The sequence below is a fragment of the Oncorhynchus gorbuscha genome, linkage group LG25 (genome assembly GCF_021184085.1).
Source record: "Oncorhynchus gorbuscha isolate QuinsamMale2020 ecotype Even-year linkage group LG25, OgorEven_v1.0, whole genome shotgun sequence".
Classification (NCBI taxonomy): Eukaryota; Metazoa; Chordata; class Actinopteri; order Salmoniformes; family Salmonidae; genus Oncorhynchus; species Oncorhynchus gorbuscha.
In genome coordinates this window covers 36,983,006-37,002,038 of record NC_060197.1, presented here as the reverse complement: position 1 = coordinate 37,002,038, position 19,033 = coordinate 36,983,006, and the positions used below count along the sequence as shown (strand labels likewise).

Below are 19,033 nucleotides of genomic sequence, written 5' to 3'. Positions count from 1 at the left end.
CTGCGGATGTTGTAGAGCATGAACCTACAGGAACGGGCCACCGCCTTGATGTTAGTTGAGAACGACAGGGTGTTGTCCAGGATCACGCCAAGGTTCTTGGCGCTCTGGGAGGAGGACACAATGGAGTTGTCGACCGTGATGGCGAGATCATGGAACGGGCAGTCCTTCCCCGGGAGGAAGAGCAGCTCCGTCTTGCCGAGGTTCAGCTTGAGGTGGTGATCCGTCATCCACACTGATATGTCTGCCAGACATGCAGAGATGCGATTCGCCACCTGGTCATCAGAAGGGGGAAAGGAGAAGATTAATTGTGTGTCGTCTGCATAGCAATGATAAGAGAGACCATGTGAGGTTATGACAGAGCCAAGTGACTTGGTGTATAGCGAGAATAGGAGAGGGCCAAGAACAGAGCCCTGGGGGACACCAGTGGTGAGAGCGCGTGGTGAGGAGACAGATTCTCGCCACGCCACCTGGTAGGAGCGACCTGTCAGGTAGGACGCAATCCAAGCGTGGTAAGCAACTGATGTGTTTTAAGTTATTGTCCTGATTTTAATTTTCTTGTGATTTAGAAGACACTTATCCAGAGCAACTTACAGTAGTGATTGGATATATTTTCATTATTTTTCCTGTACTGGTCCCCAGTGGGGATCAAACCCACAACCCTGGCGTTGCAAGCGCCATGCTCTACCAACTGAGCCACACAGGTGAATCTCCCAGTGTCTGTTGGAAAGAAGACTGAACCAGGTCTTCCTCCAGGATTTTGCGTGTCCTTAGCTGTATTACGTGTCTCCCTCCCGCCAAAACTAGTCCTTGCCGATGACAAGCATACCCATAACGTGATGCATCCACCCCTATGCTTGAGAATAAATAGTAATCAGTGATGTGTTGGGTTTTCCCCAAACACAACGCTTTGTATTCTGGAGAAAAAGTTCATTTCTTTGCCACATTTTTTTGCAGTATTACTTTAGTGCCTGGAATATTTTTATTCTGTGCAGGCTTCCTTTTCACACCCTGATCTTTGGTTGAATCTGTGCTTGAAATTCATGGCTCAATTAAGGGACCTTACAATTACCTGTATGTGTGGGGTACAGAGATTGGGTAGTCAATCTAAAAAAAATTGGGCTGTAACACAGCAAAGTGTGGAAACTAAAGGGGTGTGAATACTTTCAGAATGACTTTCTTTGACTGGGGACTGAGTTTTTGTCCTGGAGTGGAGGTGACCGTTGGTCTCAGTTGGACCATTGGACTCTGGAGATAATTAGGCTAATAATGACCTTAATTCCATTGACGTATGAGCGACACGCACTGCCGCTCTCTGATGGATAGATCTCACACACACACAGAGCCACCCACTGGGTGCTGACGCTGCTGCAGTACCCCCTGAAAAATCCTATTTTTTAAAAAGATTTGTATTTATTTTTTCGTCACAAAGTAGTGCCTTTCCTAGTCCTTCCCACGGCTATGCGCACACACACAAACACACACACACAGACAATTTTCACTTATGGAAAAACATCCACAAGACCTTGATCAATTTCTGGCCTATTCCTGACACATCGCCTGGCAACAGTAAAATATTCAGGTGTGTGATGATTGGTCAGTATGATGCGAAGAGCCAAAGCTAATTCTCAACTGTGATCCATATTATTTAAAATGTATTGCCTTTAGGTCTTAGTAACAGTAGGGCAATTATTTAGCAGTTCAGGTCAGGAAATGCCAACGTGGCAGTTCTATGATTGTTTATTCAACAGAGAGATACCCATCATAAAGCAACATTAAACCTTACTCTATCATAGGTAGCTTATAGTTTGCGTCACAATGCGGGACCGATGATGTAAAGATGCGTGTAAGGTCTATTAAATGAATGGCCTGTGATAAGCCCATTTAATGTGTGAGCTGGCAGGAGTGTTTGTTTGTGTGGCTCTCCCTCGTTTCTAACCAACCGTATTACTGTCGCTGAAATGGATGGCTGAATGGAGAAAGCAGCCACATCATGGGAGAATCAAGTATGAGTGTACACAAGATAAGGGACCCTCTTTTCCAATACCAGAATATGACTCAAATCCTAAATGTATATGCCATCACTAAATGAAACTATGTTAGGGATAGAGAAGAGATTCATACAAAATACAATCCTTTAAAACCTCTTGGCGCACAGATCCCTTTAGCGGAATCATTTTCGTCAACATCCGGTGAATTGCAGAGAGCCAAATTCAAACTAAATCACTAAAAATATTACATTTTCATAATCACAACTTAACTTGTTAATCCACCTAGCGTGTCAGATTTAAAAAAGGCTTTACGGTGAAAGCAAACCATGCGATTATTTGAGGACAGCTCTCAGCAGACAAAACATTACAAACAGCTAGCAGCAAAGTAGATTGCTTTTCTGACTTTCGTGACCAATCAAATTAATCGTTTACCTTTGATCTTCGTATGTTTGCACTCAAGAGACTCCCAGTTACACAAATGTTTGTTTTGTTTGATAAAGATTCTCTTTATATCCAAAAACCTCCATTTGGTTGGTGCGTTTTGTTCAGAAATCCACAGGCTTGTGCGGTCACGAAGGGCAGACAAGAATTCCAAATAGTACCCGTAAAGTTCATAGAAACATGTCAAACGTTTTTTTAGAATCAATCGTCAGGTTGTTTTTACAATAAATAATCAACCGGACGGTAGCCTTTTCAATAGAAAAGAGAAAGAAAAGGTCTCGCTCCAGGCGCGGGCGCATGCACAAATTTGAGGACACTGACGCGGTGTGATCATTCTCGCTCAATTTTTCTGAATAAAAGCCTGAAACTATATCTAAAGACTGTTCACACCTTGTGGAAGCCATAGGGAAAGTAATCTGGTTGATATCCCTTTAAATGGAGGATAGGCTTGCAATGGAAATGTGTAGTTTCAGAAAAACGGCACTTCCTGGATGGATTTTCCTCAGGTTTTCGCCTGCAATATCAGTTCTGCTATACTCAGACAATATTTTGATCGTTTTGGAAACTTTAGAGTGTTTTCTATCCGAATCCGCCAATTATATGCATATTCTATTTTCTGTGGCTGAGAAATAGGCAGTTTACTTTGGGCATGTTTTCATCCAAACATCAAAATACTGCCCCCTAGCCTCAAGGTTTTAATTTAGACATGAAAATTGGGATACTGTTCTGTACAGGCATAAGTGTATATTTGCTAATGATTGATCCACTAAAATAGCATCAAAGATGGTGAATCCGCGTCACATCAACATGTGACCTTCGTGACCCCTTATCGCTATAATATCTCGCGCTCTCTCCTTGGTAAAGCCAACAGTGATTGCTAGGAAGGTAGACTGATTATACTTTATATCCTTGCAGAAAGGTCCCCCCCTCCATCTCAGTGCCAAGGACCATAAAAAAGTCCAAAGATCAAACTGCAAGCACTGTAACAAAAACAGCAGACTTGGGAGGGTTTGCTGTACAAACTACCAAGAACACGCACCAGACCGACCTTCACACATAGGGTAGGATTTTGGTTTCTTTTTCATTTTTATCTTAAATGTGTTATTCTTTGTCATTTGATCTAATATAATGATAAACACATTGTCATGTTTCGTTTTAATTGTGATAAAGATTATATTTATGATATTTCCTTATAATAATAATAATAATAATATATGCCATTTAGCAGACGCTTTTATCCAAAGCGACTTACAGTCATGTGTGCATACATTCTACGTATGGGTGGTCCCGGGGATCGAACCCACTACCCTGGCGTTACAAGCGCCATGCTCTACCAACTGAGCTACAGAAGGACCCCATTTCAACACTGATGTTCACATTTGACCTGGCATGGGGAGTAGAACACTACATAGTAAGCCATTTGAGAGGATGTGTGAAGCTTACGGGTCAAGTGTCCAATTCATTTAATAATTTAACCGACACTGCATTTTGTTATGCATCTTAGGTTGTCACATAGGACAGTAAAAAAGGTACATGTCCACTAGGAGAAATAGCCTGTTCCCCTTATGCTAATGACACATTCAAGGAAAACAGAAAAGGGTCTTAAATTATGACTGATTTGCTTTCCCATACCCAGACAGAGGATGTTTCAAATATCTACACTAGCGTAGATACTCTTATCTACTGAAGTTTTTTTTCATAGCTTCAACAATGTCACCTGTCATTGTTTTTAGTTCTGCATTTTGAATTTTATGTATGTTTATTTCATTTCAATGTATATTCAAAGCTTGGTAGTAGACTTTCAGTTTTAAGTTAAGTGTATTTGACGTGTGACCGTCAAATTTGCCATTTTGTACAATTTAACGTGGATATGGATAAATAAGTTCAATCTTTGGTAGCCTCAACTGTCATATGGAATATTTTGTAAGGAGTCAATTTATGTTCATGCAGGATTAAGGATGGCAACTTTCGAAATGAAGAGCATTCTGAAGGTGTCGAGTAAGTATTTGTCCCCTTTCCTTACTGAGATATCTATATACATACAGTGGGGAGAACAAGTATTTGATAACCTGCAAAATCGGCAGTGTTTCCTACTTACAAAGCATGTAGAGGTCTGTAATTTTTATCATAGGTACACCAACTGTGAGAGACGGAATCTAAAACAAAAATCCTGAAAATCACATGATTTTTAAGTAATTCATTTGGATTTTATTGCATGACATAAGTATTTGATCACCTACCAACCAGAAATAATTCCGGCTCTCACAGACCTGTTAGTTTTTCTTTAAGAAGCCCTCCTGTTCTCATTACCTGTATTAACTGCACCTGTTTGAACTCGTTACCTGTATAAAAGACACCTGTCCACACACTCAATCAAACAGACTCCAACCTCTCCACAATGGCCAAGACCAGACAGCTGTGTAAGGACATCAGGGATAAAATTGTAGACCTGCACAATGCTGGGATGGGCTACAGAACAATAGACAAGCAGCTTGGTGAGAAGGCAACAACTGTTGGTGCAATTATTAGAAAATGAAAGACATTCAAGATGACGGTCGATCACTCTCGGTCTGGGGCTCCATGCATCCATCCTCCCATTTTAGAAAACCCCTTTGCAAGGATGTTAGCACAGCTGAAAACTGTTTTCCTGATTAAAGAAGCAATAAAACTGTCCTTCTTTAGACTAGTTGAGTATCTAGATCATCAGCATTTGTGGGTTCGATTACAGGGTCAAAATGGCCAAAGACCTTTGTTCTGAAACTCGATTTCTTGTTCTGAGAAACCAAAGGCTATTTCATGTGAGAAATTGCCAAGAAACTGAAGATCTTGTACAACGCTGTGTACTACTCCCTTCACAGAACAGAACAAACTTGCTCCAACCAGAATAGAAAGAGTGGGAGGCCCCGGTGCACAACTGAGCAAAAGGACAAGTACATTAGTGTCTAGTTTGAGAAACGGACACCTTGCAAGTCCTCAACTGGCAGCTTCATTAAATAGTACCCGCAAAACAACAGTCTCGGCGTCAACAGTGAAGAGGCGACTCCGGGATGCTGGCCTTCTAGGCAGACTGGCAAAGAAAAAAACATATCCCACCCAGACTGTCTGATTAAAAACAAGTTTAAGATAGGCAAAAGAACACAGACACTGGACTGAGGAAGATTGGAAAAAAGTATCCTGCCTAGAAGGCCAGCCACTTCCCTGTTGAGACTGGTGTTTTGAGGGTACTATTTAAGGAAGCTGCCAGTTGAGCAGTGTTGCCAACTAATTTTCAGGGTAAGTTGCTAGAGGCAGGTTGACTTATTGCTTAAAGTTGCTAAATGATGTTGTGATGTCATTACATAGAATACACAATAACGTTACTCAAATATGATTTGACATTTGTTCAGGTAGACTCCCACTCTTTTCTGTACAATTTTGATTGAGACATATTGATTGATGTAAGTTCTGTTCAAGATCAAACATTCGTGACCAACTATATTCATGGGGTTTGGCTCATCGAACCGTACCTCTACTGCAGTCAGCCAACAATGATTAGCAATTTGCTGAAATTGCTGCTAGCCTGCTGCTGCCTGTGCATGAGCTGAGCACCTGCTGCTGACGTCACTCACAATGCACTTTTGCAGCATGGCACGTGTTGTTACTGAGTGTTGTTGATAAAAGGTTATATAGATGGGTGAGCCGGTCAAGGATCGATTCAGACAAGGTGTTAAAATTGTACTATACAAGCGACAGTTTATTCAGAATGAGAATATCTGGTACACGTAAATACGGCCCTTCCATTCGCTCGCACAGAACAGCAGGAAAAAGAGAGAGTGAACCGTTACAATACAATTTATACAAAACAGAAAGTGGGTAGATTCTGGAAGTTCGATTCTTCGGATTGGTTCACACTTGAGGTAGTCTTCTTTTATTGGCTCAGCTGGGCCGTCCGTCACTCTAGAATCCCGCCGTCACACAATGTTCAGCTAAAGGGGGAAATTTGGTGTGTGTGCTGGATGGGGGTGTGTGTGCGTGAGTTATCCTGTAGGGGGCCCCACATCCTTTACTGTGAGAATATGTTGCTATGTGTTGTCTCAGTTATAACAATGCAATATCAGTATGCTGGTCACTTACATAAGAAATAGCACTTCCTAACAGTGTGACAGAAAAAAGTTGTGTAATTTAGAAGGAAAATGCATGCATTTTAGCATTTGAGTCACTTCAAAAGTTGCAAAAGGTTCAAAATCCATTTTTAAGTAGCTAAATTTCTTGCTATGGTGCTATTTGAAAAAAAAGTTGCCAGGGTAGTCTGAAAAGTTGCTAAATCTAGCAACAAAATTGCTAAATTGGCATCATTTGTAACTGTTTTCGTCTGGAGAAGGAGAAGAGGACCAAAATGCAGCGTGGTAGATGTTCGTCATACTTTTAATTAAAACTGAACACTACACAAAATAAACTAAACAGTTCTGTGTGGAAGACACAGAAAACAATCGCCCTCAACCAAAATGGGGGAAACAGGCTACCTAAGTGTGATTCTCAATCAGAGACAATGATCGACAGCTGCCTCTGATTGAGAACCATACCAGGCCAAACACAGAAATACAACATAGAAATAAGAACAGACTTACCCACCCCAAACTCACGCCCTGACCAAACTAACACAAAGACATAATAAAGGAACTAAGGTCAGAACGTGACATCATTTGAGGACGTGTGTATGTATGTATGTGTATGTATATATATTTTTTTGTGTGACTTTTTTAGTTGACCACAAATCAAGTAATCTTTAATTAGAACTATTTTGAATTGCCTGTCATCCTATTAAACGTGACTACATTGGTAGTTATTTATTGTTGTAATATGAATCTAGAATTGATTCCAAACTGGCATTCAATCTTTATCGGAACACATCACAACCGTCCAATAGTGAGGCAATCATTAAAAACAAGCATAGATCAATCCATTTAGGAACACTACTATCTATCTACTACTTTCTGTGTACTATATAGCACTGCCAGTGTAGGGAAGACCCGAGACTTTTACTCTAATGAACTAGGTCAGTAATTTGACTCCTAATCATTCATGCAATTCACAGGTCTGTACATCAAACGGTCGGTTCACAATGTTTTAATCCGAAAATTCCGGATGTCACACCCCCTTCCCCCCCCATGCCAGGGGCACTTGAAATGAACTCTGAAATGTATCTGTGTGTCCCCACCTCTCTAATCTCATTTTATCACTGTTTCACCTCCAGAGCTGAAATTGGAGAGCTCTACCCAGAGTCACTCCATCGGGGCGGTGCGATGGAACCTTCCTGAAGAAGACCTCCAGGCCCACAGCTCAGCCCCTACCAGCCCCTCCAAGAGCTGCGCCCCCTCCACATGCCGCTTACGGGTAAGTTACACACAAACCTCCATCCCCTCACAGTATCACATTTGATTTGTTTATTTAACCAGGCAAGTCAGTTAAGAACAAATTCTTATTTACAATGACGGCCTACCCCGGACGACGCTGGGACAATTGAGCGCCGCCCTATGGAACTCCCAATCACAGCCGGTTGTGATACAGCCTGGATTCGAACCAGGGTGTCTGTAGTGATGCCTCCAGCACTGAGACGCAGTGCCTTAGACCACTGCGCCACTCGGGAGCATCCAGACTATTTTAAAGTCATTCTATTTGTGTACTCTTCTACCTGTATGTGCTTGTTTGTACTAGTTTTCTACATTTGCCTGCTCATCCTGTATATATGTGTGTCTCTTGTAGCAACATCGTCGTCAAAACGGCCTGAAGAACCTGCGCAGCCTGCAGGAGTGTGTCCGCTTCATCAACCACTGGAAGGAGCAGGTGGCCGAAGTCTGTAAGGTAAGTAGACCCCTGAGAGGGAAAGAGATTGAGAAAGAGATTGGGGGACAGGGGAGACATACATTTATAGAAAGAACAAGGGGAGAGGGATGTGGTAAGAGGATGAGGAAACAAAAGCCCCGACAGACCAGGGATGCACATTGATTTCCAACGTTAGTATGATAGTTTTAGCGGTAGTTTTGGCGATTGTATTAATGATACTATTTATTAGCGGTAGTATTAATTTGACCCATATTTTGTATTGCAAAATGCCTCTGGAATTATGGGTTGTGAGGGGAAAAAGGACAAGTAAATGCACAGGGAAGTGCGATGAAGGAGAAACAGTAGGCCTGGTTTAGTGGGGATGGCGTCAATCATTGGGGAACTATGAGACCGGTGTTGAATGAAGCCTAGATAGTGAATAAGGCCTGTCTGTCGGTCAGGGATTGTTCACAAAACTTTTGCAACATTTAATTGAGTGACTTTACAGAGAAAGGAATATATATATTTTTTTATATAAAAAAGGGGACTTTAGAACTGTCACTTGAGTAAAACAGGGTGAAATGACCCATTTGGGTTGATCACCATGTTATTATAGCTTGAACACCTGGGTTGACTGTCTTCTAGTTAGTCAACATGTTGACAGTTGGACGGTTTAATACTTAAAATAAAAAGTATTGATTCTCAAAACCAAATTGTTCTTAGCGGGACAAACTTAGCTTGTTTATTACCTTTACATTTGACATGTTAGTCATTTAGCAGACACACTTATCCAGAGTGACTTACAGTTAGTGCATTCATCTTAAGATAGCTAGGTGGGACAACCACATATCACAGGGATATAACATTAATTATTCCTCAATAAAGTAGCTATCAGAAAAGTCAGAGCTAGAAGGGGAAGGGAGGAAGTCAAGTGCAAGTGTTGGATCACCGATAGTGGATACGCGTTGCTAAGCAAGACAGATGACAGTTAAATGAGGTGATGGGTAAGGAGGGTACTGATACAGGGGTTCTTATCAGCCTTTACAGCTCTGTTAACCCATCCCAATGCCCTGTGGGGCTGAGCTGGAACAAACAGGGTTATAGTCAAACTATGTAACTTAGGCAGATACCCCTCCAGGGTGGGAGGGGAGGTTACAAGTTTACATGGACAGTGGATTTTTACAATTGGGCCAGGTGGGGATTGGAGGTAAGGCGGGGTCGGGAGTGCTAAGCTGGCCTCTGGCGTATAACTGCCAGGTGGGAACAGGGTTACGTAAACGAAAAACACACTCAACCATCCCATTTTGCATTTATTTGATCTAGTTTTGCAACGCATGGCTAGATGTTCGCCTTGTGCCCATTTTCTTTGTGAATCAAGCTACATTACATGCACAATCACATGCTGTACTATCAATGGACAACACAGTATTGCTACGACAATAGTGAGATGGTTGACATGACATAGCTATACATGCTATTGAGAATGTACAGCATGATATTGACCTTGTTGCTGTTTTGTGTTGTTGCAGAGTGGCAGTGACGCAAGGGAAGGCACCAGTAAAGGAGAGACCTCTGAGGAACTGAAAGACCCAAGAACAGAACGCAGTCTGGAGGAGAGCAGGAAACTCATTCTCCTGTGGGCCAATGAGCTCACAAGTGTCGACAAGGAGTTGATGAAAAGCCCCTGGGTGCAGGAGAGAAGTGAGAAGGTGGAGGAGGAAGAAAACGGGGATGGAGAGGAGGATCCTAACGAGGAAGTGCAGCAGAGGATCATGGAATGGGCCAAGGAGCTGCAGAGCGCCTCAGAGGTGAGAGATCAGGGGTCAAGGATACAAATGTATATAAAGAGTTAAAGGAACACCACTGAGAAAAGAAATGGAGGAAATATGTGTTCCCTAATGATAGTCATTTCTATAACCTAAACAGCCTTGGGCCAGGTGGGGGTTGGAGGTAAGGCTGGGTCGGGAGTGCTGAGCTTGCCTCTGGCGTATGACAGCCTCTCTCAGGCTGAGACAGAGAGACTCTAGCAAAAACTGAACACTTAGCATAAGGGGTAAAAGGTCAAAAAAAGTGTTTTTATTTTTTACATTTATTTCACCAGGCAAGTCAGTTAAGAACAAATTCTTATTTACAATGACGGCCTACATCGAACCAAGATGTCTGTTGTCGTGCCTTAGACCGCTGCACCACTCGGGAGCCCAATAGGAGACCCATAGAGATGACTTGGTATTAACGTCCATGTGTCTGTGTCTACACAGAGCTGTGGGGTGCAAAGCGACGAGCTCGGCAAGGTTCTGCGTCTGCTGGGCCTGAGGAAGAAGAGACTGGTCAACCTCCTGCCCTTACTGGAGTTCATTACCTGGTCACTGCTAAAGGAGGACTGCAAGGTGAGTTCCAGACACCGACGCACGCAGGCGCACACAACAAAAAAGGGGAGAAAAAAGAGGTCAACATTATATATTGGAGAACTAGTTTTAGTTTCATAGTTGAATAGTTTATTAGTGGTCTTCTCATTAAACATTATGTTTACAGCGTTTTATTTTCTGAAGTCGTACCCTCACCTGAATCCATTATAATTAGTTAGCAATGTTCCCTCTTAATCATTCACATTTCTGTTGATTGAGGATCAGCAATACAATGATATAGTCTATACATGCCTCCACCAGGTTAAAACCCTAGGTGTTATTTTAGATTCTGTACTAAATTTCGAGTCACACATTAGGAATGTGACCAAAATAGCTTTTTACCACCTGAAGTACATTGCCAAGGTGCGGCCATTTCTCTCTCAGGCTGAGACGGACTCATCCATGCTTTTATTACAAGCAGGCTTAAATACTGTGATGCTCTCTGGTCTGGTCTACACAAGAAAGCCATGGGTCAACTACAAAACATACAGAATGCTGCAGCATGGGTACTGACCAAGACCAGACAGAGAGCATACATTACACCGGTTTTAAAATCTCTGACTGGCTGTCTGTGAGTTTTAGAATTAGTTTTAAAATGATTCTATTGGTTTTTAAATCAATTTACGATTGTGCACCCCAATACATGTCAGACATTACATTTACATTACATTTAAGTCATTTAGCAGACGCTCTTATCCAGAGCGACTTACAAATTGGTGCATTCACCTTATGACATCCAGTGGGACAGTCACTTAACAATAGTGCATCTAAAACTTAGGGGGGGGTGGGGTGAGAGGGATTACTTAACCTATCCTAGGTATTCCTTAAAGAGGTGGGGTTTCAGGTGTCTCCGGAAGGTGGTGATTGACTCCGCTGTCCTGGCGTCGTGAGGGAGTTTGTTCCACCATTGGGGGGCCAGGGCAGCGAACAGTTTTGACTGGGCTGAGCGGGAGCTGTACTTCCTCAGTGGTAGGGAGGCGAGCAGGCCAGAGGTGGATGAACGCAGTGCCCTTGTTTGGGTGTAGGGCCTGATCAGAGCCTGGAGGTACTGAGGTGCCGTTCCCCTCACAGCTCCGTAAAGCACCATGGTCTTGTAGCGGATGCGAGCTTCAACTGGAAGCCAGTGGAGAGAACGGAGGAGCGGGGTGACGTGAGAGAACTTGGGAAGGTTGAACACCAGACGGGCTGCGGCGTTCTGGATGAGTTGAAGGGGTTTAATGGCACAGGCAGGAGCCCAGCCAACAGCGAGTTGCAGTAATCCAGACGGGAGATGACAAGTGCCTGGATTAGGACCTGCGCCGCTTCCTGTGTGAGGCAGGGTCGTACTCTGCGGATGTTGTAGAGCATGAACCTACAGGAACGGGCCACCGCCTTGATGTTAGTTGAGAACGACAGGGTGTTGTCCAGGATCACGCCAAGGTTCTGGCGCTCTGGGAGGAGGACACAATGGAGTTGTCAACCGTGATGGCGAGATCATGGAACGGGCAGTCCTTCCCCGGAGGAAGAGCAGCTCCGTCTTGCCGAGGTTCAGCTTGAGGTGGTGATCCGTCATCCACACTGATATGTCTGCCAGACATGCAGAGATGCGATGCCACCTGGTCATCAGAAGGGGGAAAGGAGAAGATTAATTGTGTGTCGTCTGCATAGCAATGATAAGAGAGACCATGTGAGGTTATGACAGAGCCAAGTGACTTGGTGTATAGCGAGAATAGGAGAGGGCCAAGAACAGAGCCATGGGGGACACCAGTGGTGAGAGCGCGTGGTGAGGAGACAGATTCTCGCCACGCCACCTGGTAGGAGCGACCTGTCAGGTAGGACGCAATCCAAGCGTGGGCCGCGCCGGAGATGCCCAACTTTGAGAGGGTGGAGAGGAGGATCTGATGGTTCACAGTATCGAAGGCAGCCGATAGATCTAGAAGGATGAGAGCAGAGGAGAGAGAGTTATTTAGCGGTGCGGAGCGCCTCCGTGATACAGAGGAGAGCAGTCTCAGTTGAATGACTAGTCTTGAAACCTGACTGATTTGGATCAAGAAGGTCATTCAGAGAGAGATAGCGGGAGAGCTGGCCAAGGACGGCACGTTCAAGAGTTTGAGAGAAAAGAAAGAAGGGATACTGGTCTGTAATTGTTGACATCGGAGGGATCGAGTGTAGGTTTTTTCAGAAGGGGTGCAACTCTCGCTCTCTTGAAGACGGAAGGGACGTAGCCAGCGGTCAGGGATGAGTTGATGAGCGAGGTGAGGTAAGGGAGAAGGTCTCCGGAAATGGTCTGGAGAAGAGAGGAGGGGATAGGGTCAAGCGGGCAGGTTGTTGGGCGGCCGGCCGTCACAAGACGCGAGATTTCATCTGGAGAGAGAGGGGAGAAAGAGGTCAGAGCACAGGGTAGGGCAGTGTGAGCAGAACCAGCGGTGTCATTTGACTTAGCAAACGAGGATCGGATGTCGTCGACCTTCTTTTCAAAATGGTTGACGAAGTCATCTGCAGAGAGGGAGGAGGGGGGGGGGGGGGGGGATTCAGGAGGGAGGAGAAGGTGGCAAAGAGCTTCCTAGGGTTAGAGGCAGATGCTTGGAATTTAGCGTGGTAGAAAGTGGCTTTAGCAGCAGAGACAGAGGAGGAAAATGTAGAGAGGAGGGAGTGAAAGGATGCCAGGTCCGCAGGGAGGCGAGTTTTCCTCCATTTCCGCTCGGCTGCCCGGAGCCCTGTTCTGTGAGCTCGCAATGAGTCATCGAGCCACGGAGCGGGGAGGGGAGGACCGAGCCGGCCTGGAGGATAGGGGACATAGAGAGTCAAGGGATGCAGAGAGGGAGGAGAGGAGGGTTGAGGAGGCAGAATCAGGAGATAGGTGGGAGAAGGTTTGAGCGGAGGGAAGAGATGATAGGATGGAAGAGGAGAGAGTAGCGGGGGAGAGAGAGCGAAGGTTGGGACGGCGCGATACCATCCGAGTAGGGGCAGTGTGGGAGGTGTTGGATGAGAGCGAGAGGGAAAAGGATACAAGGCAGTGGTCGGAGATTTGGAGGGGAGTTGCAATGAGGTTAGTGGAAGAACAGCATCTAGTAAAGATGAGGTCGAGCGTATTGCCTGCCTTGTGAGTAGGAGGGGAAGGTGAGAGGGTGAGGTCAAAAGAGGAGAGGAGTGGAAAGAAGGAGGCAGAGAGGAAAGAGTCAAAGGTAGACGTGGGGAGGTTAAAGTCGCCCAGAACTGTGAGAGGTGAGCCGTCCTCAGGAAAGGAGCTTATCAAGGCATCAAGCTCATTGATGAACTCTCCGAGGGAACCTGGAGGGCGATAAATGATAAGGATGTTAAGCTTGAAAGGGCTAGTAACTGTGACAGCATGGAATTCAAAGGAGGCGATAGACAGATGGGTAAGGGGAGAAAGAGAGAATGACCACTTGGGAGAGATGAGGATCCCGGTGCCACCACCCCGCTGACCAGACGCTTTCGGGGTGTGCGAGAACACGTGGGCGGACGAAGAGAGAGCAGTAGGAGTAGCAGTGTTGTCTGTGGTGATCCATGTTTCCGTCAGTGCCAAGAAGTCGAGGGACTGGAGGGAGGCATAGGCTGAGATGAACTCTGCCTTGTTGACCGCAGATTGGCAGTTCCAGAGGCTACCGGAGACCTGGAACTCCACGTGGGTCATGCGCGCTGGGACCACCAGAGTAGGGTGGCCGCGGCCACGCGGTGAGGAGCGTTTGTATGGTCTGTGCAGAGAGGAGAGAACAGGGATAAACAGACACATAGTTGACAGGCTACAGAAGAGGCTACGCTAATGCAAAGGAGATTGGAATGACAAGTGGACTACACGTCTCGAATGTTCAGAAAGTTAAGCTACGTAGCAAGAATCTTATTGACTAAAATGATTAAAATGATACAGTACTGCTGAAGTAGGCCAGCTGGCAGTGGGTGCGTTGTTGACACTACACTAATCAAGTCGTTCCGTTGAGTGTAATAGTTTCTGCAGTGTTGCTATTCGGGGCTAGCAGGCTAGCTAGCAGTGTTGTTTACGTTACATTGCGTTAAAAGAACGACAATAGATGGCTAGCGAACCTAGAAAATCGCTCTAGACTACACAATTATCTTTGATACAAAGACTGCTATGTAGCTAGCTAAGTAGCTAGCTACGATCAAACAAATCAAACCGTTGTACTGTAATGAAATGAAGTGAAAATGTGATACTACCTGTGAATGCGACCGGGTAGTTGAGTTCTATACAGAAGACGTTGGCTAGCGTTGGCTAGCTAGCAGAGTCACCTACGTTAAGGACGACAAATAGCTGGCTAGCTAACCTCGGTAAATTAAGATAATCACTCTAAGACTACACACTCTAAACCTAAACAACACAATTATCTTGGATACGATGATACGAAGACAGCAAAGACAGCTATGTAGCTAGCTAACACTAAACTAATCAAGTCGTTCAGTTGAGTGTAATAGTTTCTCCAGTACAGCTAATCAGTGGACGTTAGCTAGCTGGCTAGTGAAGACTACGTTAGGACGGCGAAATACGATAATTACGCAATTATCTTTGATACAAAGACGGCTATGTAGCTAGCTGAGAAGAAATTGCTAAGATAAGACAAATCAAACCGTTGTGATATAATGAAAAGGTTATACTACCCGTTGGAGCGAAGTGCAGATGCGACCACTCGCTCCAACCGGAACCGGAAGACATGCTTTTAAGTTATGAACCCAGTATGTCCCTCAGGTACTGGCATTTTAACTATCCCAAAGCCTAGAACCAAGGGTATCAGACCTCAGGATAAGACCCAGATGCAGACAGTTCGAAGTAACACAGGTTTATTACAAAAACAGGGGGCAGACAAACAACAGGTCACAGGCAGGTAGAGGTCATTAATCCAGAGCAGTGTCACACGGTACAGAATGGCAGGCAGGGTCAGGGCAGGCAGAGGTCATTAATCCAGAGCAGTGTCACAAGGTACAGAATGGCAGGCAGGGTCAGGGCAGGCAGAGGTCATTAATCCAGAGCAGTGTCACAAGGTACAGAATGGCAGGCAGGGTCCGGGCAGGCAGAGGTCATTAATCCAGAGCAGTGTCACAAGGTACAGAACGGCAGGCAGGGTCAGGGCAGGCAGAGGTCATTAATCCAGAGCAGTGTCACAAGGTACAGAATGGCAGGCAGGGTCAGGGCAGGCAGAGGTCATTAATCCAGAGCAGTGTCACAAGGTACAGAACGGCAGGCAGGGTCAGGGCAGGTAAAATGGTCAAAACTGGGAAAACAAGAAAATGGGGTAAGGTCAAACGCTGGTAGGCTTGGCGAGACTAGACGAACTGGCAGCAGACAAACAGAAGACAGGTATAATACACAGGGGATAATGGGGCAAATGGGCGACACCTGGAGGGAATTGGAAACAAGCACAAAAACAGGTGAAACAAATCAGGGTGTGACAGAGGTATGGAGAGGCAGCCTTTAGTTATCATGCCTCCAGCCTCTGGAATAGCCTGCCAGAGAACCCGAGGGGGGCTGGAACTGTGGACAAAGTTAAGAGATCTTAAGATTTTAAAAAACAAAATGACAAACGGAACAACTAAAAACCACATCCTAAGGAAAAGCAAAGCTAAAAATATGTTTGTGTCGTAAATATTTCCACTTTTATTTTCATTGTTTATTTATTTTTTCGTGTAAAGACATTCCATGTCTGAAATGTGCTGTATAAATAAAGCTTGATTTGATTTCTACCCACCTACTTACCTAAAGTGTTATGAAAGCAGCTTACATAACCAGTGATATACCGCTCCACTAATAAAGCTGTAAAATCATAACTGGTTGGGCTACAGAGTGTTAGAGGTGTGCAAATAGTGACAAGGTTTGTGGTGGAAGCATGACACAGATCAATGCTCCACCAGAATCTGTAGGGCTTATCACATAGAACTGATTAGCTACCGACCTGGTCCACAGGAAATCTAGGACTCAGCCAATCATAATCTATTTAATCCATGTTTCTGTTTCATAATATTTGCTCGAGGTACTATTTCTTTATTCATAATAGTAGGGAAATTAGGAGCAAAAGTAAAGTTCTTTGGCAAGATCATGATGGATTAGATAAGAGGTATTTTTTTCAATGACATTTAAACCACCGTATTTAAACCACCATGTCAAAGTGTTGTTTTTTCCCAATTCAATATCTAGTAATAATATAGGGATATGTTACAATACAAAACATTTTAATTGAACATCACAAGACAGCCATCCCAAAACCAAACTCTATACAGCCCTATCTATCTCATCACCCATACAGTGAATGATTGACCGTTGTCTTGTCTAAACTTCATGTCCGTCGTACCTTTGCCTTGTTGTGATAAGGCCCCAGGTCATTTGATATAGTGCACTAAAACATAATGTTGAGAACTGCCAGTCTAGCATGTCATTTACGTCCTACTTTTCCTCTATCAGCACAGTGTGATCTGCCTTGTTGGTCAGGGTTGACAAGAACATGTATACATTTGAATCTGTTGATCTGGTCTGTGTCACTTTGATCAGTACATTTCAAGTCACAGAGGTGAAAATGAAACTCTTAATGCCAATTGTGTTCCTGTTTTCAGGGTGTTGTTGCTCATCTGTGGCTGTCAGCCAAGCAGCGCACCTGGAAGGCAGGCACTGCAAGATACATCCCTAACTCGGTGTGGAACTGGATGGTCAGTGCATCAGGTAACTATCCTCCTATTTGGACATGTACTTTAATTTAAGATATTAATAAAAAACAATTAAAAGCACTGAAAATAAGAATGAATAGAATATTCAATATAAAGCATTTTCCAAACATTTTGCCCAAACCTTGAACTACAGCTACAACATAATGGTAATAGCTACTAGCATAGAAATGTAGAATAGAAGAACAGATGACGATGTCATTTAAAATGATGAAAGTAAAAAATGATGAAAGTAAAAAATGTGCGGCACATTTCAGAAAGCTACCAACTCAACCAACTCTCTCCCCCCTCCTCCCTAAAGCTGACGTGACCCTTGACCCCATGACCAACCACTCGTGGCTTCAGCTCTCCGACGACCACCGAAAGGTCCAGGAGGGCATATCCGAGTCCAACCTGCCCTTTAGTCCCCAGCGCTTTGACGCCTGGCCTGGCGTGTTGGGCTGGGAGGGATACGCCTCTGGACGCCACTACTGGGAGGTCGAAATAGCCAACAACGGCTACTGGCGGGTGGGCCTGACCACGGCGGGCGCCAAACGCCACGGCCGCTTCCCCATGAGCCCCCAGATGGGCTATTGGACCCTGTGGCGCAGCACCCACCAATTCTATGCCTGCACCAAGCCTGAGACGCCCCTGCCCCTGGGTCTGATGGCCCGCCGGATGGGGATCTATCTAGACTATGAGGAAGGACAGATTTCCTTCTACAACGCGGAGACCAAGTCACACATCTATACATTTACAGACACCTTCAAGGAGAAGCTGTATCCGGTGTTTTCCCCACTGGACGGGCGCACACTCATCACCGTCATCTCGCCGCATAAGGTCTCTACGTTTTGAAGACATCAGGTTCCTTTGGTTTGTAGGTTCTCCCCAAACATCAGCTCTGTTAGCTTACTTTCAATCACTGTCGGATTTGGACATGGAAAACCAGGTGTGTGTGTGTGTGTGTGTGTGTGTGTGTGTGTGTGTGTGTGTGTGTGTGTGTGTGTGTGTGTGTGTGTGTGTGTGTGTGTGTGTGTGTGTGAGCAGCTTGCTCCAGTGACATTCTGTCCAATCAAATCAAATTTTATCCGAACTGCACCGTCTGCAGAAACTTACTTCAACAACTTTCTCCCTCAAGGGTTTTCTCCTAAATTATTACTTTCCCTCCTCTCTCTCTCTCTCTCACTCTCTCTCTGTCAGCATCAAACTAACTGCTCGGCCAATCAATAACATGAATTAATCAAGGAAGTGCCAAGAAGAAGAGAAAACAATAGGAGAAGCAGTTGACACTGACCATCACAGACTTGGGTTGCGGCATGGGCCCCGTTCCCACATCAATCCCTAGCCTTGGCCTAGACAATTCTGGACGGCCCCTTATAGATCTGAAATAACTGAATGGATAGAATCAAAAAGGAAGGAACTTCACACTCTAATAAAAAGTGTCTGTTAACACGCACATTTGACAAGTTAGATTTAAACATCAAATGTTTGAACAGCCCCACATTTTTATAATCTTTTTGTAAAATACTGTATGTATATAAATTGCATTATGACACTAAAACAGCTAGCTAAATGGAAGATTGAAAATGTACAATGAGGAGAACTAGTTATTTTAAATCCAGTGGTGTGAAGTACTTAAGTAAATATACTTTAAAGTACTACTTAAGTTGTTTTTTGGGGTATCTGTACTTTACTTTGCTATTTATTTTTTTGACATTTACTTTTACTTCACTACGTTCATAAATAAAATACTAT

At 44.4% G+C, this 19,033-nt stretch overlaps 1 protein-coding gene and 1 non-coding gene across 5 annotated transcripts; one reads left to right on the top strand and one right to left on the bottom strand.

The window, feature by feature from the left end:
• Nucleotides 1-629: 629 nt before the first annotated feature.
• trnaa-ugc lies at nucleotides 630-699 on the bottom strand. Its single transcript has one exon. It is a non-coding gene; the product is annotated as a tRNA-Ala (tRNA).
• A 2,698-nt stretch (nucleotides 700-3,397) lies between these two features.
• On the top strand, nucleotides 3,398-19,033 carry LOC124013530 (nuclear factor 7, brain-like). 4 transcript variants are annotated; one of them, XM_046327837.1, is made up of 9 exons: nucleotides 3,522-3,840; nucleotides 4,380-4,427; nucleotides 7,663-7,802; nucleotides 8,172-8,270; nucleotides 9,761-10,039; nucleotides 10,490-10,618; nucleotides 17,192-17,297; nucleotides 17,601-18,151; nucleotides 18,479-19,025. In XM_046327837.1, exons 1-8 carry the CDS (start codon nucleotides 3,819-3,821, stop codon nucleotides 18,131-18,133), a joined length of 1,356 nt encoding a protein of 451 aa, XP_046183793.1. In that variant the 5' UTR covers nucleotides 3,522-3,818; the 3' UTR covers nucleotides 18,134-18,151; nucleotides 18,479-19,025. The 4 variants fall into 4 exon arrangements, with proteins under 4 accessions (XP_046183794.1, XP_046183793.1, XP_046183792.1 ...); XM_046327836.1 differs by having other exon boundaries at nucleotides 17,601-18,155; XM_046327838.1 differs by lacking the exon at nucleotides 3,522-3,840 and adding an exon at nucleotides 3,398-3,490 and having other exon boundaries at nucleotides 17,601-19,033.

Coding starts and splice junctions, on each gene's coding strand:
- LOC124013530 (XM_046327835.1), top strand. CDS start 3,819: ATGGGGAGTAGAACACTACATA. Junction 3,841..4,379: donor GGGGAGTAGAACACTACATA/GTAAGCCATTTG, acceptor ATGTTCATGCAG/GATTAAGGATGGCAACTTTC. Junction 17,298..17,600: donor CTGGATGGTCAGTGCATCAG/GTAACTATCCTC, acceptor TCCTCCCTAAAG/CTGACGTGACCCTTGACCCC.